The following is a 19,502-nucleotide window of genomic DNA, read 5'->3' on the forward strand; positions in this document are numbered from 1 at the left end:
CTTAAACTATGTACAATTTGCCATTGAATTGCCCTTGTATTTATTGTAAGTTTAAATTGATACCTGTACAAGTTGACACGTTCCATATCCTTGTGATTGACTCACTAACTGGATCTACGGAACAAGAAATAAATAAATAAATAAAATAAATAAATAAAATAAATAAATAAATAAATAAATGGCAGCATTCCTGGCTGCCATATGGCGCTGGACCATCTGAGCCCCCCCTCCCTCCACACACCCTGATTCAGAACAAATGTATATTGATGATGTATTTTCACAACCAGTAGCAGCAGGCGCTACTGAGGCATGATCTGCCTCCTTGGTCCCTTCATGCTCTCACAGGGTATTGATAGCATGATCCTCCAGTGGAACTGTATTGGTTTTTTCTGCCACTTGGCTGAGCTACATCATCTTTAGTGCACTTTACCTGCTTTTGCATTATCCTCCAGGAAACTTGTTTCCCAGCACTGTGAAGCCCTACCCTATGCTGTTGTTGGGGCTATTTAAAGAACTGCACTGACTATGAAAGAGCTTCAGTTGTTGTTTGCAAGTTTGTTCTGGACTCTGTCCAAAGCAAAAATGTGCCACTCAACATGACTTTAGAGATCTTCTCTTCCATGGAACCCCCCCTGTTGAAATACAGTACCTTGGTGGTCCCCCCAACATTGATGTGGCCATTAGAGATCAACGGTGGGCTCTCCAATGCCATAAACATCTGTTAATGTAGCACCTCATTGCCCTTAAACAGCTCTGTGCTCACATTGGCCACCTCATAAAGCAACAGAAACTTAAATGCTGGGAGAAGTATGTTGTTACCATTTAATAATGTACACATGTACTCCTCCTTTGCAGGTATGGGTGAAGATTCCATGCCTCTTTGGATACGCATAACCTGAAGGTGTACCTGGTGTCTCTGTGAATGGTGATGTTTACACTGATCCAGATATTGTTGCCAGACATTTTGCTTTTCATTATGCTCAAGAATCTGCACTTGATAATTATCAGCCTGCTTTTCTGTCCTCAAACAGTGGGTGGAGAGACTTTATTTACCATGTAATACATGTCCTCTGAGCTGAGCTGTTGCAGTGCTCAATTCAGTGAGTGGGAATTTCTCTGTGCCCTAGCCCCTTGCCATCATGTGGCTCCAGGGCCAGAGCACATTCACAGCCAAATAGTCAACCATTAATCAGTGGATCGCAAATGTCACATCCTTGCCACTTTGAACTGTACTTAGAGATGAGGAAGCATGGTTGTCCCAGTACTGAAACCAGGTAAACAACCCCTTAATATGGATTACTATCACCATATTAGCCTCACTAATGTTATCTGTGACTTGTTCAAATGTGTGATGAGCTGACTGCTGTGTTGGTACCTTGGGTCTTGGGGTCTGTTGGCTTCATCCCAGGGCGATTTTCCCCAAGGCTTCTCTATTTCTGACAATTTGGTGTGCGTGGGGTCTGATTTTTCATTCAGCTTTTGTCCGGTGTCAACATCTTATCACTATTATTTTTCACTGACTTCGGGCATATACCACCACGTGGTGTCACCACATTTTCACCACTCTCCATGAGTGCGGTCTCTGGGGCCAGCTCCCAAATCACATCTTGATACAGCTCAGCATCACCTTCAGCATTTTGGGTGCTGGACCCAGTACACCATTGTGGGATCTGACTTGGACAGGTGCCTCTTGGTCCAGCCCTGTGGACAGCCTACTTGCAGAGGCTGGCGTGCCCCCTCCCTCCCCCCCCCCCCCCCCCCCCCCCCCAGATCAGGCACCACCAACTGCTGTTAAACTATGCAACACACATTTGCTGCTCCCCTGAGCATCCAAACTATTGTTATTTTTCCTAGTGGGAAGTTCTGCCTCCCACAACAGAGGTCAAGGCGTGAAGTCACGATTGCAGTTAGCATACAGTCTCTACTGTGAATTCCATCTTTCCCAGTCTTTCACTAGCCTCTCGCTAGGAAGAAATTGTGTGTGCCTAAATGATGTGTAGTTCCCGGATCTGCCTTGACCTATCCTTTGGACTGGAAGATTTAATAGACCCTATGGTTTTTTGCCATTTGTTCCTGGACTTCCTAGATGCATTTCCAAGCTCAGACATGGTACACACTGATGACTCTACAGTCGATGAATGAACCTGTGCAAGATGAACTGAACGACACCCCCTGGTGAACAGGTGCAGTGCATTAACTGCAAAATTGATGGCTACTGTTGAAGCTCTCGGCCAACTTTGTTCTTGCACTGGTGTTGTTCTTAACTGGCAGTGACTCTTTGAGCTGATTTAAGGCTGTCGACCGGTGCTACCCTTGACAGCCATTGGTTGTGACTCTTCAGGATCTCATGTATGAAATCGAAATATGATGTTGTACCAACTTTGGAGATGGGGGTACTGGAACCAGAGCTTCGGTCGACTCTGTGCTGACAACTGTTAGAGGTTTGCAATGCAGATTGATGCACCCTAGTTTCACTGAATACACTACAAACCATAGAGGAGTCTATAACCATGTCACAGTCTTCCCTTCGTGCTTCTCACAGAGAATCTGCTGTCCTGTATTGGCTTCCCATTGGCCACACTTGGCTGCCCAATGGACACACCCTCCAATGTCAGAATCCACTCCCCTGTCGGTGTGGTGCCTGTCTCACAGTGGCCTACATCCTACTGAAATGTCCTAATTTGGCCACCTTATGGGGAAGCATTAAAGTTCCTGACACACTATGTCTGGTACTTCATCATCAGAATGAAGGATTGGAAGGGTCCCCATCACCTGTTCCTACCAGAGGGGCCAATGGCTGCCAATGGCTACCTGGCTCCAGCCCCTCCCACCACTTGTTGTTTTACATCTGTCATTGGTTGACAGACATTTCATCATTCATCCCTTTCCTGAGATGTTATCTTGTCATGTAACTAGTTTTCTTGTGGTAAAGGAGGGTGTGGAAGCACTACTCAGATGCAAAGGTTGTTTCTCCCGTTACATAAAACATTCTGAGGGGCTCCAACTGCTTTCCAGCCAGCTGGCCAGGCTGCCTGCCATTCCTTCCAATATTACAGATGAGAGCAGAGGTCAAGCAGAATATGAGCAACATATTTACAACACAATCCGGTTTTGCATTTTACCCATGAAGGTGGTTTTTACTCCTGTCACAATAGGGTTGTAATCAGACACACAATGTGAAGAAACGAGTTTCTGTTTTGAATGAAACAAAAATAATACATGGAAGACTTTAAATCACCCAGTAAGGGAAATCGCATATGTTACAAATCACACTAATTGAGAGGTTAATGATAACAACTTTACAGTGTCAGTGTCTAACTTTCAGGTGCTCAGCATTCATTTTCTAGGCAAGGGTGTGGCGACCCCAGGGTTCCTGAGCTAGGCAGTAAGTGGTGCTAGTCTCCCATCACTGCAAGCTCTGGGCATGCGTCAGTGACCAATGTGCAGTACAGTGGTGGAACGTTGTGTGTCATGTGGAACAGGATCTTGGCTTCACTACTCAAATTTTTAGGACAGTAAAAACCTCTATAAAAAAAACCCTCAGTGTCATAGTGTGCTGCGTGCTGACGAGATGCATGGCTGTTGAGGTGGAATAGTTGTTAGTGGGCAACCTCTGGGGAACCTACCACACCTCAGTTGCAGAAGGCTCACCTAGGCATGCAGAGCTCTGTTTAGGGAGACTTTTCTTTCTCTAACTGCCTGTGGAACCAAGATGGAACCCTCAAAATTTCCTCCTCTTCCTCCCAGTAGAATGGAGATTATGATTACCCCATCTAACAAGAGGGGTGTTGTAGCCGGTCCTCCTGGCTCAGAGATTATACAGAGTTCTTCAGTATATAGGAACTGAATGCATGCTGTTGGTCAGAATGTGTTTTGATTGTGAAACAGAAAGAGGGCAACTTTGATAAAGGTTTGTAGGGCATTGCAGGTACACTGAAATCAGTCAAGTGATTATGTAATGGAATGCTGTTGCTTGAAACTGATAGTTCCCAACAAGCAACCAATCCCTGGAAAGCTCAGTGCCTTGTGGAATGTGTCGTAGAAATGGAGCTCCACAACAATTTGAATTATAGCTGAGATGTTGTGTTGTGTAGAGATCTGGTTGACATTCCCAAGGAGGAATTGAAAGATGAGTGGGTTCAAGAAGGGATCGTTGATATGCAAAATATATTGAAAAGGGTGGATGGGGATCTCATAAAATCTGACTCCTTCAAGCTTACCTTCAGTAGCATGAAACTCAAAGAGCATATCAAGGAAGAATTTCTTTGCCTAACTATATGGCCCCATGTCCCCAATGTAATGCACTGTTTCAAATGAAAATGCTTTGGGCACACTACCTGAGGATGTAAGGGTGAAGTCACTAATGGCAAAAGTGGCAAGGCTGCCCATGACGAAGCTGGTTGCTCCTACCCTCTGAAGTGCTCTGGGGATCATTGTGTCAAGTAGGGAATGCAGTATCTTCCTTGAAGAAAAGCAGATACAGGAGATTAAAACCTTGAAATGAATTCTGTATGGTGAGGCCAGATCTATAAGGCTATGCAACCCCCCATATTCACTACATCTTTTGTTTTGGCTTTTACACAAAGGGAGGTTGCCAGTGTCAGCACTAGGGCTGCGTTTTTTAGTGCTCTTGTCAAGCTGCATTTGATTCAGAGCCCATAGCTCTTCCTAGAACATCAGATAAAGCCACAGTTGTCACCAATGCAGAGCTCTTGGTACCTCCAAAGGCAGAGCCCAATAAAAATTCCAGCACAGTCTCCATTGCCACTGCAGTAGCTCCTACAAAGCCCTCATGGACCAAAAAAGCAAATGGGAAGCTTCCACTGCACACGAAAACAGGCAATAGGGCATCAGATCATGTTGTTATCATTTGACTTGGAGGTTCTACTGCTCCTGCTTCAGAGTTGATGGAACGTGAAATCTGCCCAGGGCAACCATCTTGCCCCACAGCTGAACCTCCCCCTGCTGTGGACACACCACCCCAGTAGAGAGAGATGGTGAAAGTGCAACGCCTGTGACAAATGGCTCCCATACTGCAGTGTGAAACATAAGTGGGTTCGGGGCATTTGTACATTCATGGCTAGATAATGAATGCACTGCATATGAGTCAGTGAGGCCTTCTTATCTGAAGATAATTGATACTATCCTTTTTTGGGGGCTTAGGCCAGCTACAGTTGCTTACGGCACCAGACTAACAGCCAGTCTCTGTGCTGAGGCTGGGAATGACCACTCACGATCCAGAGGCTGCTGCTTATGGTACATTGGGCATGTAAGTTTCTTGCAGCACTGACTTCTCCTGCACAGCATACTGTTGCTCTTCCACCTTTTTCTGATCATTCATGGGCAACAATGCCATTTGGTATCTGCATGCAGCATGTGCTGGGAATCACTGGGTGTGACGCATGTGCAGCCCCAAATCCAGAGTTTTAACTGCCTGCAACCATGCTTGCTGCAGAGGCCCAGGATGACTTAAGATTTATTGAACAAGGAAAATCGCCAAACAGCTGTGCAATTTGAGCAGTTCTTTTATTTTCACAACCAGTTTTGGCAATTAAATATGCCGTATTCAGTCCCCCTACATATTAAAGAGAGATGTAGAGTATATCAAGGTATACTGCAGCTGACTTTACAGAAAGTGAAAGTTAATCAAATTCTTGTCAGGTCTTCAGCCGGACCAAACTGTCATCTGCAACAATATTTCCACAGTCCACCAGGCCACTCTCATGAGGTGAGAGAAGCTAAGCCTCTCTTGCTGATCTTATTCAAACCATAAATGACAGAACCTTCATATGCAGTGAAAAAATGAAGGCACATGTGCTAAGGTAAAGTGCACCGGCACATAATCGTTGCTGCTGCCCCCCCCCCCCCCCCCAAAAAAAATCACAAGAAGAATTGTGGTGCCTCCAGTGGTGATTACTGTCAAAAATGATATATCATTAAAGATTATTACTCATAGCCATCTGATTCAGACAATGTTGTTTCTTCCTATCTAATAAAACAGGATTCCAAGTTTTACTTAGTGGGTAACCATTATCATCGTTAATGATGCTATCTGTTAGTCTGATGTCAACAGATTCTTTTAAAACACAATCTCAGTGATGTGAAGCATTTGCAACCACTTTTATCTCATTGTATAGCATTTTTAACCCTTGATATCATGAAATAATACTTGTTGGTGGACTGTGATAAATCTTACAAGTAAGGAACTAGATGATGTCACAGTTTCAGTACTGGGAAAAGGTTTAAACTTTGCACCCATGCGTACTACTGTTCTCACCATGGAATTCATTTCTTCTGTTGGCCAAACAGTGTCATGTATTCTGAAAGAATGGGCCACAGTGGTCAGACAGAAGGTTTCTCACGTTTTGCATCAGGCTTGGCCTCCACAGAGTAGCATTTGCTCAGCTGAATGGGCAGCTATTTGGTCTATTAGAGAGGGCCCTGAATTATTAATTTTACAGACAAAGGCAATGCTACTGTTTTGATCTACAAGGCTGATTATGTGAATAAGATGTGTAATTTACTTAAGGATCAGTCTATTGTATATTACAGACAGAGCCCCCATCCTATATTATATGGACTGCCAAAAGTCTATAAAGTTGGGATCCCATTATGCCTGATTGTTAGTAATTTAGATGTGCTGACTTACACATGTTTAGTGTTGGCCCTAAGCCCTCGTGTGGCTAAATATGAACATGTTATTTCCAGTTCCATGGATTTTATTCAGCATTGAAAGTTGCTTCATCTTGGTCCTTCTGATTTATTTGTAAGTTTAGATGTGGTGTCTCTTTTTACTAGGGTCCCTCTTGAAGAGTCATTGATTTTAAATAATAAAAAGCTAGATATGAAAATGGGAAAGCTCTGCCATCACGTATTGACGTCCACCTATTTTTTATTCAGGGACAAATATTTTGAACAGATAGACGATGTGGCTATCGGGAGTCTTTTATCTCCATAGCTGCAAATCTTTTTATGGAGGACTTTGAGGATATGGGCCTGAATTTTTTTAGGCCTATTTTTGTTTGAGGTTACTGGACCATTTCAATGATCTTCAGCCTAATATCAAATACATGATGGCAATTGAAAAAGGAGGGGTGCTTACCCTCTTTGATACACTGGTTCATAAAAAGATGACAAAACTCTAGGACACACAGTTTATAGGAAACCAACACAACTGTTAGGTCAAGGTTACTAAATAATAAGGTTGGGCAGTAAGCGCTCTGCTCTGCCATTGGCTGGCCTAGTGACGTCAGCGTGGAAGCAAGTGCTCACAAGCAGACGACACGGCATGCACGTTGACGTCAAGTTTTGGCGGAAGATTTTGTTTAAACCAGAATTGAGATGTCTAAACTGCTTTTCTGCTGCTAAAATATTACAGTTAAAACTGATGAGTTATATTCATTCACAGCTTATGCCTCACACATCGGTAAAATATCAGATCACAACCACACTGACACACACTTGAAACTATTCATTGAAACGCATTGAAATGAATTTACTTAAGAGCTCGAAGCTGTACACACTTGTTTGTAAGAACAGTATTCCTTCTTTCTAAAGCCGCTATAGTATTCATCAAAGTAACTTTATCTGTGTCTGAAAAAAAAAACTGTCATCTGTACATTATGATGTTTCTTATTTGGTGACAGCTTTTCCAGAGTTTCCAGAGATCTCTTATGTTGTTCTCGTTCCTTATACCATTTGGTTCTGTTTCTGTTGCGGGTGACACATTGACAGTTGCACTACTGCACGACAAATTGCATGAAGGAACTGCATCTGGCTTGAGCATTCGTTTTCGGGCAAATTGAGCGATTCAGACTGTAAATCCCTTAAGTAATCTGTTTCTGCGAAATGGCGAGAACATATTCGTGCATGCGCAATATTTACACTGTCTTTCCTACAACATTTCGACAACCATAGTTTTTGCAGTTTCATTACGCGGGAAACTGTGATACATTACGTCAGTTCCCTTTGTGCTCCGGTTGTAGGAAAAACAGCCCTTAACAGCACAGCCTTGCATTGTAAAAATTAATTTTCTCACTCACTTGTAGATTATCCAATAAGAATTTCACAGGATGAACCATAAACTATAGAGATGGCGAACACAATGTTCATCCCGCTGTCCACTATCGCCAACTATTTCAGTTCCGAATCAAATATCAATTACAGTAAAAACCATTAACACTCCCGAATTCCGAATGTTTCCGCTGTTGACTGAGTACCTCAGAAGAAAGAACTCAATCAAAATACTCCTTCAAACACAAAACAACACAAGAAAAACAATCGCACACAATTCGAACTGTGTACTGTTTGGCACAGCTGCTTCCACCGTGACGTCATGCGCACAACTGAGAAAACACGTTGCTTTCTGCGCATAGCTTTCTGCGCCCCCCTGCTGTTAGGTATTCACATGCTACCAACTGTCATCCATTGTTTCAACATACAGTAGTCCTACAGACCTTGGTCAAAAGAGCATATGCTATCTCGGATCATGAGAATTTACCACAAGGGTTGCAACATCTTAAGGATGTGTTTAATCATAACGGCTATATGGACAGACAGATTTGGCATGCTTTTGAGTTTGGACCCCTAGCTGAACCAGCTGAAGACACTTATAGTCCTGTGACTTTGGGAATGTTTCTGCCGAGAGAGGTAGGGTTTTGAAGAAACACAAAATCAGATGTGTATTTTGTCTGGAAGCTAAGATTAGAGCCCTTCTTGGCTCTGTTAAGGATGATTTAGGTTTGAGGAAGTCTAGCATTTACAAAATATCATAAGAATGTGGTAAAATATACGTTAGCCAAACTATTTGTACTGTCAATGACACATGCGTGGATCACCACCACCATATGCAATTATTACACCCTGACAAAATCTGTGGTAGCTGAGCACTGTCTTACAGAGGGACATAGGATGGTATACAATGAGACGCAAGTGGTTGCAAATGCCTTGAATTACTGGGATTGTATTTTAAAAGAATCTGTTGAAATCAAATTAACAGATAATATCATCAACTGTGATAATAGATACCCACTAAGTAAAACTTGGAATCCTGTTTTATTAGATATGAAGAAACAGCATCTGAATTGGCCAGCTATTTGTGACTGGACGTGCTGCAACTGTTCTTGTGTTAGGGAGCAGCAGCAATGATTATATGCTTGCGCATTTTACCTTAGTGAATGCACCTTCATATTTTCACTGCATGTAAAGGTTTGTCATTCATGGTGTGAATAAGTTATTAGTGAGAGTGGCTTAGCTTTTCTCAACTAATGATGGTGGCTTGGTGGACCATAGAAATATTATGTGCGGCTGACAGTTTGATGTGGCTGAAGACCTGACAAGAATTTGATTGGTTAATATGCCCAGAATGTCTATGTAATTATAGTGAAGTGTAATAATAAAAGCTCTCAAACCTACAGAATCCAAGTTGCAGCATTAATACAAAAACCTGTGTACATTCAGCAGAACAGAGTAAAATAAGTAGACATACTGGTTAGCACTGCAACTATTTAAACACCACAGAGTTATAACAAAACATGCCAAACATTTAAAAAAGACCAAAAATAGACAATATACAATCAGAAGCTCAACCAAAGAAAGCTTGTCTAATTTTTTAAAAATAAAAACCTACATAATTCTTATGGCTGAGAAAAACCCTTTTCAACAAAGCCCTATTCTCATTCAAAGAAAAACAAAGTGATATAATCTAAGTACTTGGAGGCATGCATATTTATTGCTTAAGTTTTATCACCACAGTTAGTTGTCACAACATGAAAAATGTGACCAGACACAAGTCCAATGGCAGACAATGTATTAAGTGAATAATGGTATGCAAAGAACACATGAGGAATACTCATCAAATACCTTGAGAGCATACATCATACACCAAATCAAAGTAAAATGGTATGTCCCTTATATCATTTAATAAATGGGCAAATACAAGAGTGGAACAAACAAGGACCTCAAATCCGTATTAGCAAAGAGGAGTCCTTCAAAATCTCAGCTAACATTGTAATACTATTTCCCTGGGAATGTAAGTTATCTCACTAATCACAATATCTATAAAATGTCAAACCCATCCAAATAGGAACTGACACATGGCAAGTTGTATCACAGTAGGTAATTTGGGAATGGACCAAGCTAAAAGTGAGGTAAGTGTATGAAGACCACAAAAATAGTAAAACATTGTCATCTGAGATTTTGGAGGGCTCCCCTTAGTTAATATAGATATGATACATAACACAATCCCTCGAGGTGTATTGTGAGTGTTCCTTGCACATTCTTTGCACACCATTATTCACTTAATATGTTGTCTTCAGTCGGGTTTGTTGCTGGTTGCATTTTTGATGTTATGACTAATAATTTTGGTATATCATCAGTAGTTACAATACTTAGGCAATAGATATGTTCCCCATTATGTACTTCATAGATTATATCACATTGTTTTATTTTGAATGAGGATAAGGATTCATATGAACTAGGGTTTTTCTCATCTGTAAGAATTATGATGGTTTTTTTACTACAGAAAATGAGACTAACTTTGTTCAGTTGAGCTTCTGATTGTATATTGTCTATTTTTGATCTTATGTTTTTCATGTTCTATTATAACTCTGTCATGTTAAAATAGTTTCAGTGCTAACCAGTATGTCTACTTATTTTACTTTGTTGTGCTGTATGTACACAAGTACTTGTCTCAAAGCTGCTACTTGCATTTTGTCAGTTTTAAGATCTTTTGTTATTATTTTTATTGTTGTTATTCTTGACTGTGTGTAAAGTCAGCTATGGTATGTATGCAGGGGCTTGAAGGTGGCATATTGATTTCCCAAAACTGGTTGTGAAAATCAAATAAAATAACCTCTCAAATTGCATAGCTGTTTGGTGATTTTTCTTGTTAAATATTTGCCCAGCCACTTCCCTGCCTCTACAATGGATCAACAGAGATTTTGGATTTAGTGCTGTACAGGAGAGACCCCAGTCCTGCATATGTTTTTAATACTTCAGTTTCCACCATTTTAGTAGAACATCATGATTTTACAGCTGTCCTTATGGATGGGTCAAAATGGGGAGGTCTCCTTTAGTTGCTCTTCCTCCCCCCCCCCCCTCTCCCCAACCCCGTGATTGTGTCCTCAAGGTCCGACTGCATCAAGAATGTACTGTCTTTGACACAGAATTATATGTGATCTTGTGGGCAGAGCAGATGAGATGTGCTTAGACTGCTAATTTTTTTGTGTTCAGATTCTCTGTTCACACTCTACAGTGCTTGTATCAGGAGATAAATTCACCCAGAATATCCAGGATACCTTCCTCCAACTAAAATGGCTGGGGTAGTAGGTATCTTTCTGCTGGGTACCAGGTCATATGTTTATTGCAGGGAATGAAAGGGCAGACATAGCAGCCAAGGAGGCATGTTGTGATCCTCTGTTATTTCAGTGAGCCATCCCCCTGCATGCTATCACCCCACTGTTGAGGCACAGAGTCATGTGTTGATGGGAACACAAGCAGCTGGAAGTGACAGGCTATAAGCTATGTCTAGTGAAGCCCACTATGCAGCTGTGGTGTATCACCAAGACGGGATGAGGTCCTCCTTACTCATCTTTGCATAGGCTGGAGTCCTCCGATGCATGGCTTCTTGCTCTGGTGAGAGGACGCTCTAATGATGTGGTGCTCATGGTGTATAGATCACTGTGTACCACATTTTACTAGATAGTGTTTTATTTCAGACCAGAGCTCAGTTGCAAGTTTGCCAGCAGATCTGCTCTCTAAAGTGACATTGTAATGAATGTTGTTATAATTCCAAGGTTTTGCAATCTGTCCAACTGGTTTCCAAAAATTTTAGGGAAATGTTCTTGACGTGTTAAAAGGATGACTAGCTCAACCTTTTTTTTTTTCTGTAAATGGTCAGCCAGTCACATATCCCTACACTATTGCTTTACCACCTCTGTCATTTTGCTTCTGTTGGGGTGTGATATGAAGTGATAGTGTGGATCAACTGTGTTACCCATATTTGTTTCTTTTAATATTTGTAAAGGCACTGATAACCTTGCCATTGAGTGCCTCCACAGCCCAAAAACAACCACCACAATAGTAGTAGTAGTAGTAGTACTAGTAGTAATACTGAAAACAGAATTGACAGCAAGAAACAAGACAAAAGCTATAAATACTCATTTGGAATAGTGGAATGGAGTAACACAGACCTAGAAGCACTCAATACACTTTCACGATCACAATGCCACAAATATAGAATACATCACATACATTCAGCAACAGAAAGAAAGGAAGGAAGGAGGGGATTTATCGACATGAAAAAACCTACATTATGGGCAGGTAGACAATTTAAGAAAATTCTTTATAGAACGAGCAGAAACTAGCAAAATACACAAACAATCACTCATATAAATACATCGGCTACACCATTGCAATTTCATAACCACTTCTACAACCCTTTAGATCATATAACATCAACAGATACAAAGAAAGTAAATTGGTAAAAGAAAACACTACATGGCAAGCACCCGTATCATCTAACACAGCCACACATCGATCAAGACGCATCCAACACATGGCTAAGAAAAGGCAATATATACAGTGAGACGGAAGGATTCATGATTGCAATACAGGATCAAACAATAAACACAAGCTATTACAGAAAGCATATTATTAAAGATCCCAATACCACAAAAGATAAATGCAGACTTTGCAAACAACAAATAGGAACAGTAGATCACATCACAAGTGGATGTACAATACTAGCAAACACAGAATACCCCAGAAGACATGACAATGTAGCAAAAATAATACATCAACAACTTGCCATACAACATAAACTAATAAAACAACACGTTCCCACATACAAGTATGCATCACAAAATGTACTGGAGAATGATGAATACAAATTATACTGGAACAGAACCATTATAACAGATAAAACAACACCGCATAACAAACCTGACATCATACTCACCAATAAAAAGAAGAAATTAACACAACTAATCGAAATATACATATCCAATACAACAAATATATAGAAGAAAACAGGAGAAAAAATTGAAAAATACATCCATCTGGCTGAGGAAGTCAAGGACATGTGGCATCAGGATAAAGTTGACATTATACCAATTATACTATCAACTACAGGAGTCATACCACACAATATCCACCAGTATATCAACGCAATACAGCTACATCCAAACGTATATATACAACTACAAAAATCTGTAATCATTGATACATGTTCAATTACCCGAAAGTTCCTAAATGCAATATAACATATACCGTACAGTTTAAAGGAAGTCGCGCTTGATCAAGGTCCGCGTCACTTTCCATTTTTAACCAAGCATAACGTCTGAGAAACGAAATAAATAATAATAATAATAATAATAATAATAATAATAATTCAGTGTCTGGTTGTGATATAAGTCACAAGTACAAAGTGTCTGCTGAAATGTGCATTTAACATTAAATAGCATGTGGCATCCATTAGCCAAAGTTCATATCTCTTTCTAAAGCACCCCATCTTGATCAAACAGGTTGTCAGATATTTGACTGTGTATGGCACTATTTAATGTTTTTATCAAACTTGGAGAATATTTGACCTGTTTAATCAAAGCTTGACAAATTTATGGACAAAAACAGGGTTGAACAGTCTATATTACAAATAGGATTATAGATTCAGATTCAGATTCAGATTCAGATTCTTGGAAATAGTAGTATCTGTGGCTCTACAGGGCAGAGGAAACGAAGATGAAGGTCTTTAGATGTGTAGACTTTCTAAGAATCTCAGAAGAACCTGTAGTTAGAAAGTTTTATTCCCTTCCATTTAGATGCATTTTTACTTGCCATTGTCCTAATGGATACAGATTTTGGGCCCACAGCTGAAGAAGGTAGTTTTCTTACTATTATAAAAAAATGAAAAAATGAAATTATGGGTAGTGCTTTACAGAGGTACAAGTCATATTTGGCAGAGAGAAAGAAAAAGGTTGTTATAACATCAAGCAAAGTGTTCCTTGAAGTGGAGAACTATTTCATAGGGGGTACCATAAGGTTCAATTCTAGACCCAATCTATTTTCTTTTCTACATGAACGACTTACCCATAATTACATGCGAAATTGAAAGACATTGGGTGAGGCCTATAATCAAACGCTCTGTACAGATACTGGTAAGGGTTATGATTATTGTTAACATTAGTAACAATGTGGTATACAGTGTACATCAGTCTTTACAGCGAACATGCATGTGACACAAAACGTACTGGCTGTTGTCCCTTAAACATACATACTCTCATAATTGAGAACATTTCATATAACTGATACTCTCAATATAAATATATTCACATTCCAGTGTGCCTACTTACATTTACATCACAATCAAATTATATTAAACATTTCTTAAAATTTTACAACTTGATCTGTGCTCAAAGATTTCGATAAAGGCCTGCTACATTGTTTGCTGAATCTACACTACAGATGTCTGTAATTCCATTCATACAACATTCAATCATAAAATGGTAGTGTACTCCATTTATACTTTGAATTTTTAGTGAAACTTCCATATCTTTGAGTACTTAAACAGCCTCTCTCTGTGAAATATAACACTTAATGAACATTTTATTGGTTAGATGGTTTTTATGTACCAATAATTCATACTGTAATTGGGTTTTCTATGTAATTTGATTCTGCATTCACAGTGTTGAGGAAAAAGCCTGTGAACCCAACAGTACCTATGAAACCTTTGTACTGGACTCGAATTGTTGTGCCAGCGACAGAAAGTGTGTAAGTTATGTATTTATTTCTTTTAATGTCAAATTAATATAAGGAATATCCTCAACCTATCACATGCAATGCATAGGGAAGCTTACAGTTACAACTGTAATATTAAACTTTACTTATTGACAGTGATGGTTACAAACATAACTTCATTTTATTTATTTATAGTATTTTCATGTAGCACAAAGTGGCTTTTTCAGCCTACAAACAGTTATTTTTCATATAGTAAGCAGCAGATGGCTCTGTGGGAAGATCTGGAAGAAGCTAAAATAGAAGACATTGATGAATTTGCAAATCTGTTCTCTCGACAAGTGACTGAACGGAAACCAGTGAAGAAGAAAGAAGAAAAGCCTACAAAGCAACAAGCAGCAAAACTACTTGACAGCAAACGATCACAGAATGTTGGCATTCTTTCATCTAGCCTCCATGTAGAATTTTCAGAAATAGAAAATGGTAACTATATTTAAATTTAATTAATGTATAGTCTGTAATAGCATGCATAAATTAGTGTTTCTGATTATATTATTTTTTCCAGCAATATACAATTTTGATACATCAGTTGTGAACTTGGAAGCTCTACAACAGATATATGATTCTGTAAGTGGAGAAATATTTTTTCATTACAGTTGACACCATAAAAGATTAGAGAATGTTTCAGAATAGAGGTGAGATGAGTGTTGGGATGCTTATGAATGAATGTAATACCATTCTAGAGATCTAATGTAATTCTGTAATATGTTTACTAACAATTTCTGAAAAAATAGGAATAACAGAAATAGTGCTAATAAACACAATTCAGTTTCTGTACAAAAGGTACAAACTAACAGGAAACAAGAACACATTGAAATTTTTGAGGGATGTAAACATTAAACCTGGGATCAGAAGAGAAATAGGCTTTAGTAACAGAAAGTGAAAGATGAAAGAAAGATTCAGTTTATTATATCCTTAATCAGAAGCTGTAAAAACTATATGTTCCTCACCAACCACCAATCACAATTACCACTGTAGGACACAATTTAGTTTTTTCCATTGCACCTTTATGTGTATTGTTCTACATTTGAACTATAGTACTGCCAATTCTGTAACACATTAGTTACTAAGTTAACTCTCACTTTCAAATGACAAAATGAATAAAACTTTTACAGATCATAATTAAGGAACATGGCAGTACTTAAGATGCTCTCCAGGTTGTGATCCTTGACTTCTGAAAGAAATTTGACACACTTACACATGTAACTAATGAGAAGAATAAAAGTTTATGGAATATCACACCAGCTTTGTGATTAGACTGAAGAATTTCTGGCAAATGGAATACAGCATGCCATTGTAAATGAAGAGATAACTTTAGTCATAAAAGTAGTTTCTGGGAGCCCAAAGGGTGTACTTTGAGGCTATTACAGTTCATGATATGTATAAATAAAATTACCTGATGGATAAGTTCGAAGCTCAATAAGACTGTATGCAGATGATGCTATTGTATACAATCAAGCCACAATGCTAGAAAATTGTGATAAAATACAGGAAGAACTATGGAGGATTGGGACATGGTGCACTGATTATCAGGGGGTGCTCAACATAAACGAATGAACACACTGGGTCTAAAGTACCAGTACACGATAGCTGAATGATCATTGGCTGCAGTCACATCCACTAAACATCTAGTAGTATGGAGTAATTTGTAGTGGAATGATCACACACAAAACTAGTTGCAGGTACGGCAGGTGCCAGACATTCATCTGTACTACCATTTAAAAAAGGCAAAGGAATGACAGAAAGTAAATATTTATTACAAAATGTATTCAAATTCACTCAATTTTACCCCTACAATGTAGATCACGACCTAGTTAATAGAAATTTATTAACTATATATTTTTTAAATTGATCTAAATGTAGCATACAGTGTATAAAGTTATGTAAATATTGTTTTTTCTTTATACTTCCCTATAAAAAGGTTTGTAATGAACTAGTAATATACTCATCACAACTTCACCCATGTTACTCAGTAAAATAAAACTATGCAACTTGAATATTTGGAGGGTATTTTTATAAAGTTATAGGTTTCCAGTATTCTCCAGGTTTTAAAAGTAAAAATCTGTACTTTAAACTATGAAATACAGTGTTTTCTTATGGCAGATTATCATAACTTTTGTAAACTGGTTTTGAATCTTGAATAATATAGTATATAAAAACGTCGAAGTCTTCACCCGTTACTGCTTCACTCAACCAGCTAAGATTTTGCGTGAATGAAAAGAAGATCCAGTTTGAAATAGTTTCCACAGTCATTTAGCACAAAATACACACCTAAGCACACACACACACACACACACACACACACACACACACAAATTTAAATATTAATTTTAATTAACTTATTTATACTTGCTAATAGCAAAACACATTTTAATCCTGGCTTAAGTTGGCACACTTCAGGAGTTTTTAGTGCTGGTGATAGCCCTGAATTCCCTATATAATCTTGGAAAAACACTAGGAAAATAGAGAGAGAGAGAGAGAGAGAGAGAGAGAGAGAGAGAGAGAGAGAGAGAGAGAGAGAGAGAGAGGTAGATCTGAGCTGATGTGGAAGGCTACCAACAATTGTTCTCCCTGTGCATCATTCTCCAGTGGAATAGGAAAGGACAGTTGCTACTCACCATATAGCAAACTTCTGAGTCACAGATAGGCACAACCAAGACTGTCATATAACACAATAAGTTTTTGGCCTAAAAGCCTTTGTCAGAAATACACTCTTACACACACTTTCGCACCCCTGAGAAGAGCCGCTGGTCAGAGTGGGTGGTATTAAGGTGGATGCTTTGCATTTGAGACATATCAAGCACCAAAAAACTGGCCGTTCTTTTACAGCCATCTCTTTGGTTGGTAATGGATCATCCAATACTGCTTCTTATGGCCCTGTGGCCTTCCCTTCCAGGCTACACTTTTGGAGGAGCGACTCTCTCTCCAGCTTGGGGTGAAACACTTTCCCCATTACCTGGTCTGCACCAGGACTGACAGACACTTTCACCACCAACAAACCATCATTCTTTGTGGAAAATATCAAAGATAAGTTTGGTGAAGTGAAGTTTCTCAGTAACATACAGTTGCGTTTACTATTGATGTAAACTTCTCTGCCCAGTCTACAGCCCAGCATGCTTGGACCATCTTGGTTACATCCCAGTGTCTATTACTTCTTACCAGCCTTTGATTATGATCATCTTCATCCTCTGTTGATGACATCTAGCTTTGCCTGTGTTATGTTCTTTCTCCCTCGTTGCTGCTCCTTGTCCCAATGCCATCCCCCTCTCCCCTCCCCCTCCCCTGGGATTTCCATGCCCTTCCCTCCATGTTCCACTTCACCTCCAAGACTGCAGAAATGCCACCCTTTTTTTTGGCACCTGTCGGTGATGGGGCTTCCTCCCAGGACCCCTCCCCCCAGTACCTCACAGGCCAGAGGCAAGCTACCACAACTCGTCCAGGGGACACACAGTCTGGATGCCCCAAGGTTGCCATTATCTTTCAGTTCTGGATCTCGCAGAAGCCTTCTGTAGTCTTCTCTCCCTCCCTCCATGCCCTGCTCTCCTCAGCCTATGAAAAAAAAAAGAGGAGGGAACATAAACCCTAGGACAAGATGCCCCCTCCCCCGCCCCCACTAGGTGGCCCTGGTGGTGGTTCCCTTGTAATGTGCGTCTGACCTCTTGTTTATGGATGTCACTCCATTGTTGTTGGTGAAGGATAGTGATCAGTGTGATTGGCTTCAGCCCATAAACCTCCATACTTATTCAAACATCTTTGTGTCAAAGCCTGTTACACATTTGTACAGAGCAAGTCAGTGTATTGGGAATGCTTTGTCTCCTCTTTACGTTCTTCTGTCCGTTTGTCACAGATGTTGGCTACACTCCGCACCCTCCAAGGTTTCCCATGGCAGTCTTCCATTCTGACCCTTGCCATTCCAGATGGCCTTTGTCCAGATCCATTAGTTCTTGTGAACTAATCATGACCCACTTTGTGACAGCATAGGTGTCAGCCTCCTGTCCAGCTGCATTCTTCCTCCAGAAACAATGAGCTGAATCTTCCCACTTATATTTTACCCCTTGTCAGGCAAGATCCTATGATGAACCTTTCATGGAATGAGAGCTGCTTCTGGCCCTCTCTTCTTCCCATGATTCAGCCCCGTGTGCTTGTTCCACCTATAACAAACTGCTTCAACACCTCTATTCTTCACAACTATAATTTCTCCTCCAGATGTTTAACAGTGTTTGGCTCAAAGGCTTTTTCTCCTTGCAGTGGATAGACAGTATTGTGGTTCCTGACCTTGAGCCAGATAAGGATCCATCTTCCTGTGACAGTTATTGGCCAGTCATCCTGACCATGGTCTCCTGTGAGTTACTAAAAACAATGGTGGCTTGTCAGCTCAATTGTGTCCTTGAATCCCAGGAGCTAATATCTCCTTAACAGTGCTGCTTTCAGGAGGGATGGTCTCCAACTGCTCATCTGCCTTGATTGGAAACCACAGTTCAGCAGACCTTTTCCCAGCACTGCTATCTCCTCACAGTTTTCCTGGATCTTTGTAAGGCCTACGACACAGCTTGGCAGCATCTTATACGCCTTAAACTCCATGAGTGAGGTCTTTGAGGACCCTCCCAATTTTTATTTGCCAGTTCCTGTCCCACCAATTGTTCAGCGTTCAGGTTGGCACTGTTCTCAGCTCTCCACAGACCCAGGAGAGTGGTGTTCCACATATTAAGTGT

General features: G+C 40.1%; 1 protein-coding gene across 1 annotated transcript in view; it reads left to right on the forward strand.

The window, feature by feature from the left end:
* Positions 1 to 19,502, forward strand: part of LOC124620181 (formin-2-like) — a 230,184-nt gene that overhangs the window by 99,959 nt on the left and 110,723 nt on the right. Inside the window, exons 8-10 of the mRNA XM_047146851.1 lie at positions 14,682 to 14,766; positions 14,987 to 15,213; positions 15,296 to 15,357. Of these exons, the coding sequence (XP_047002807.1) occupies positions 14,682 to 14,766; positions 14,987 to 15,213; positions 15,296 to 15,357 (374 nt within the window). The remainder of the gene's footprint in view (positions 1 to 14,681; positions 14,767 to 14,986; positions 15,214 to 15,295; positions 15,358 to 19,502) is intronic.

This window comes from Schistocerca americana, chromosome 6 (assembly GCF_021461395.2).
Source record: "Schistocerca americana isolate TAMUIC-IGC-003095 chromosome 6, iqSchAmer2.1, whole genome shotgun sequence".
Classification (NCBI taxonomy): domain Eukaryota; kingdom Metazoa; phylum Arthropoda; class Insecta; order Orthoptera; family Acrididae; genus Schistocerca; species Schistocerca americana.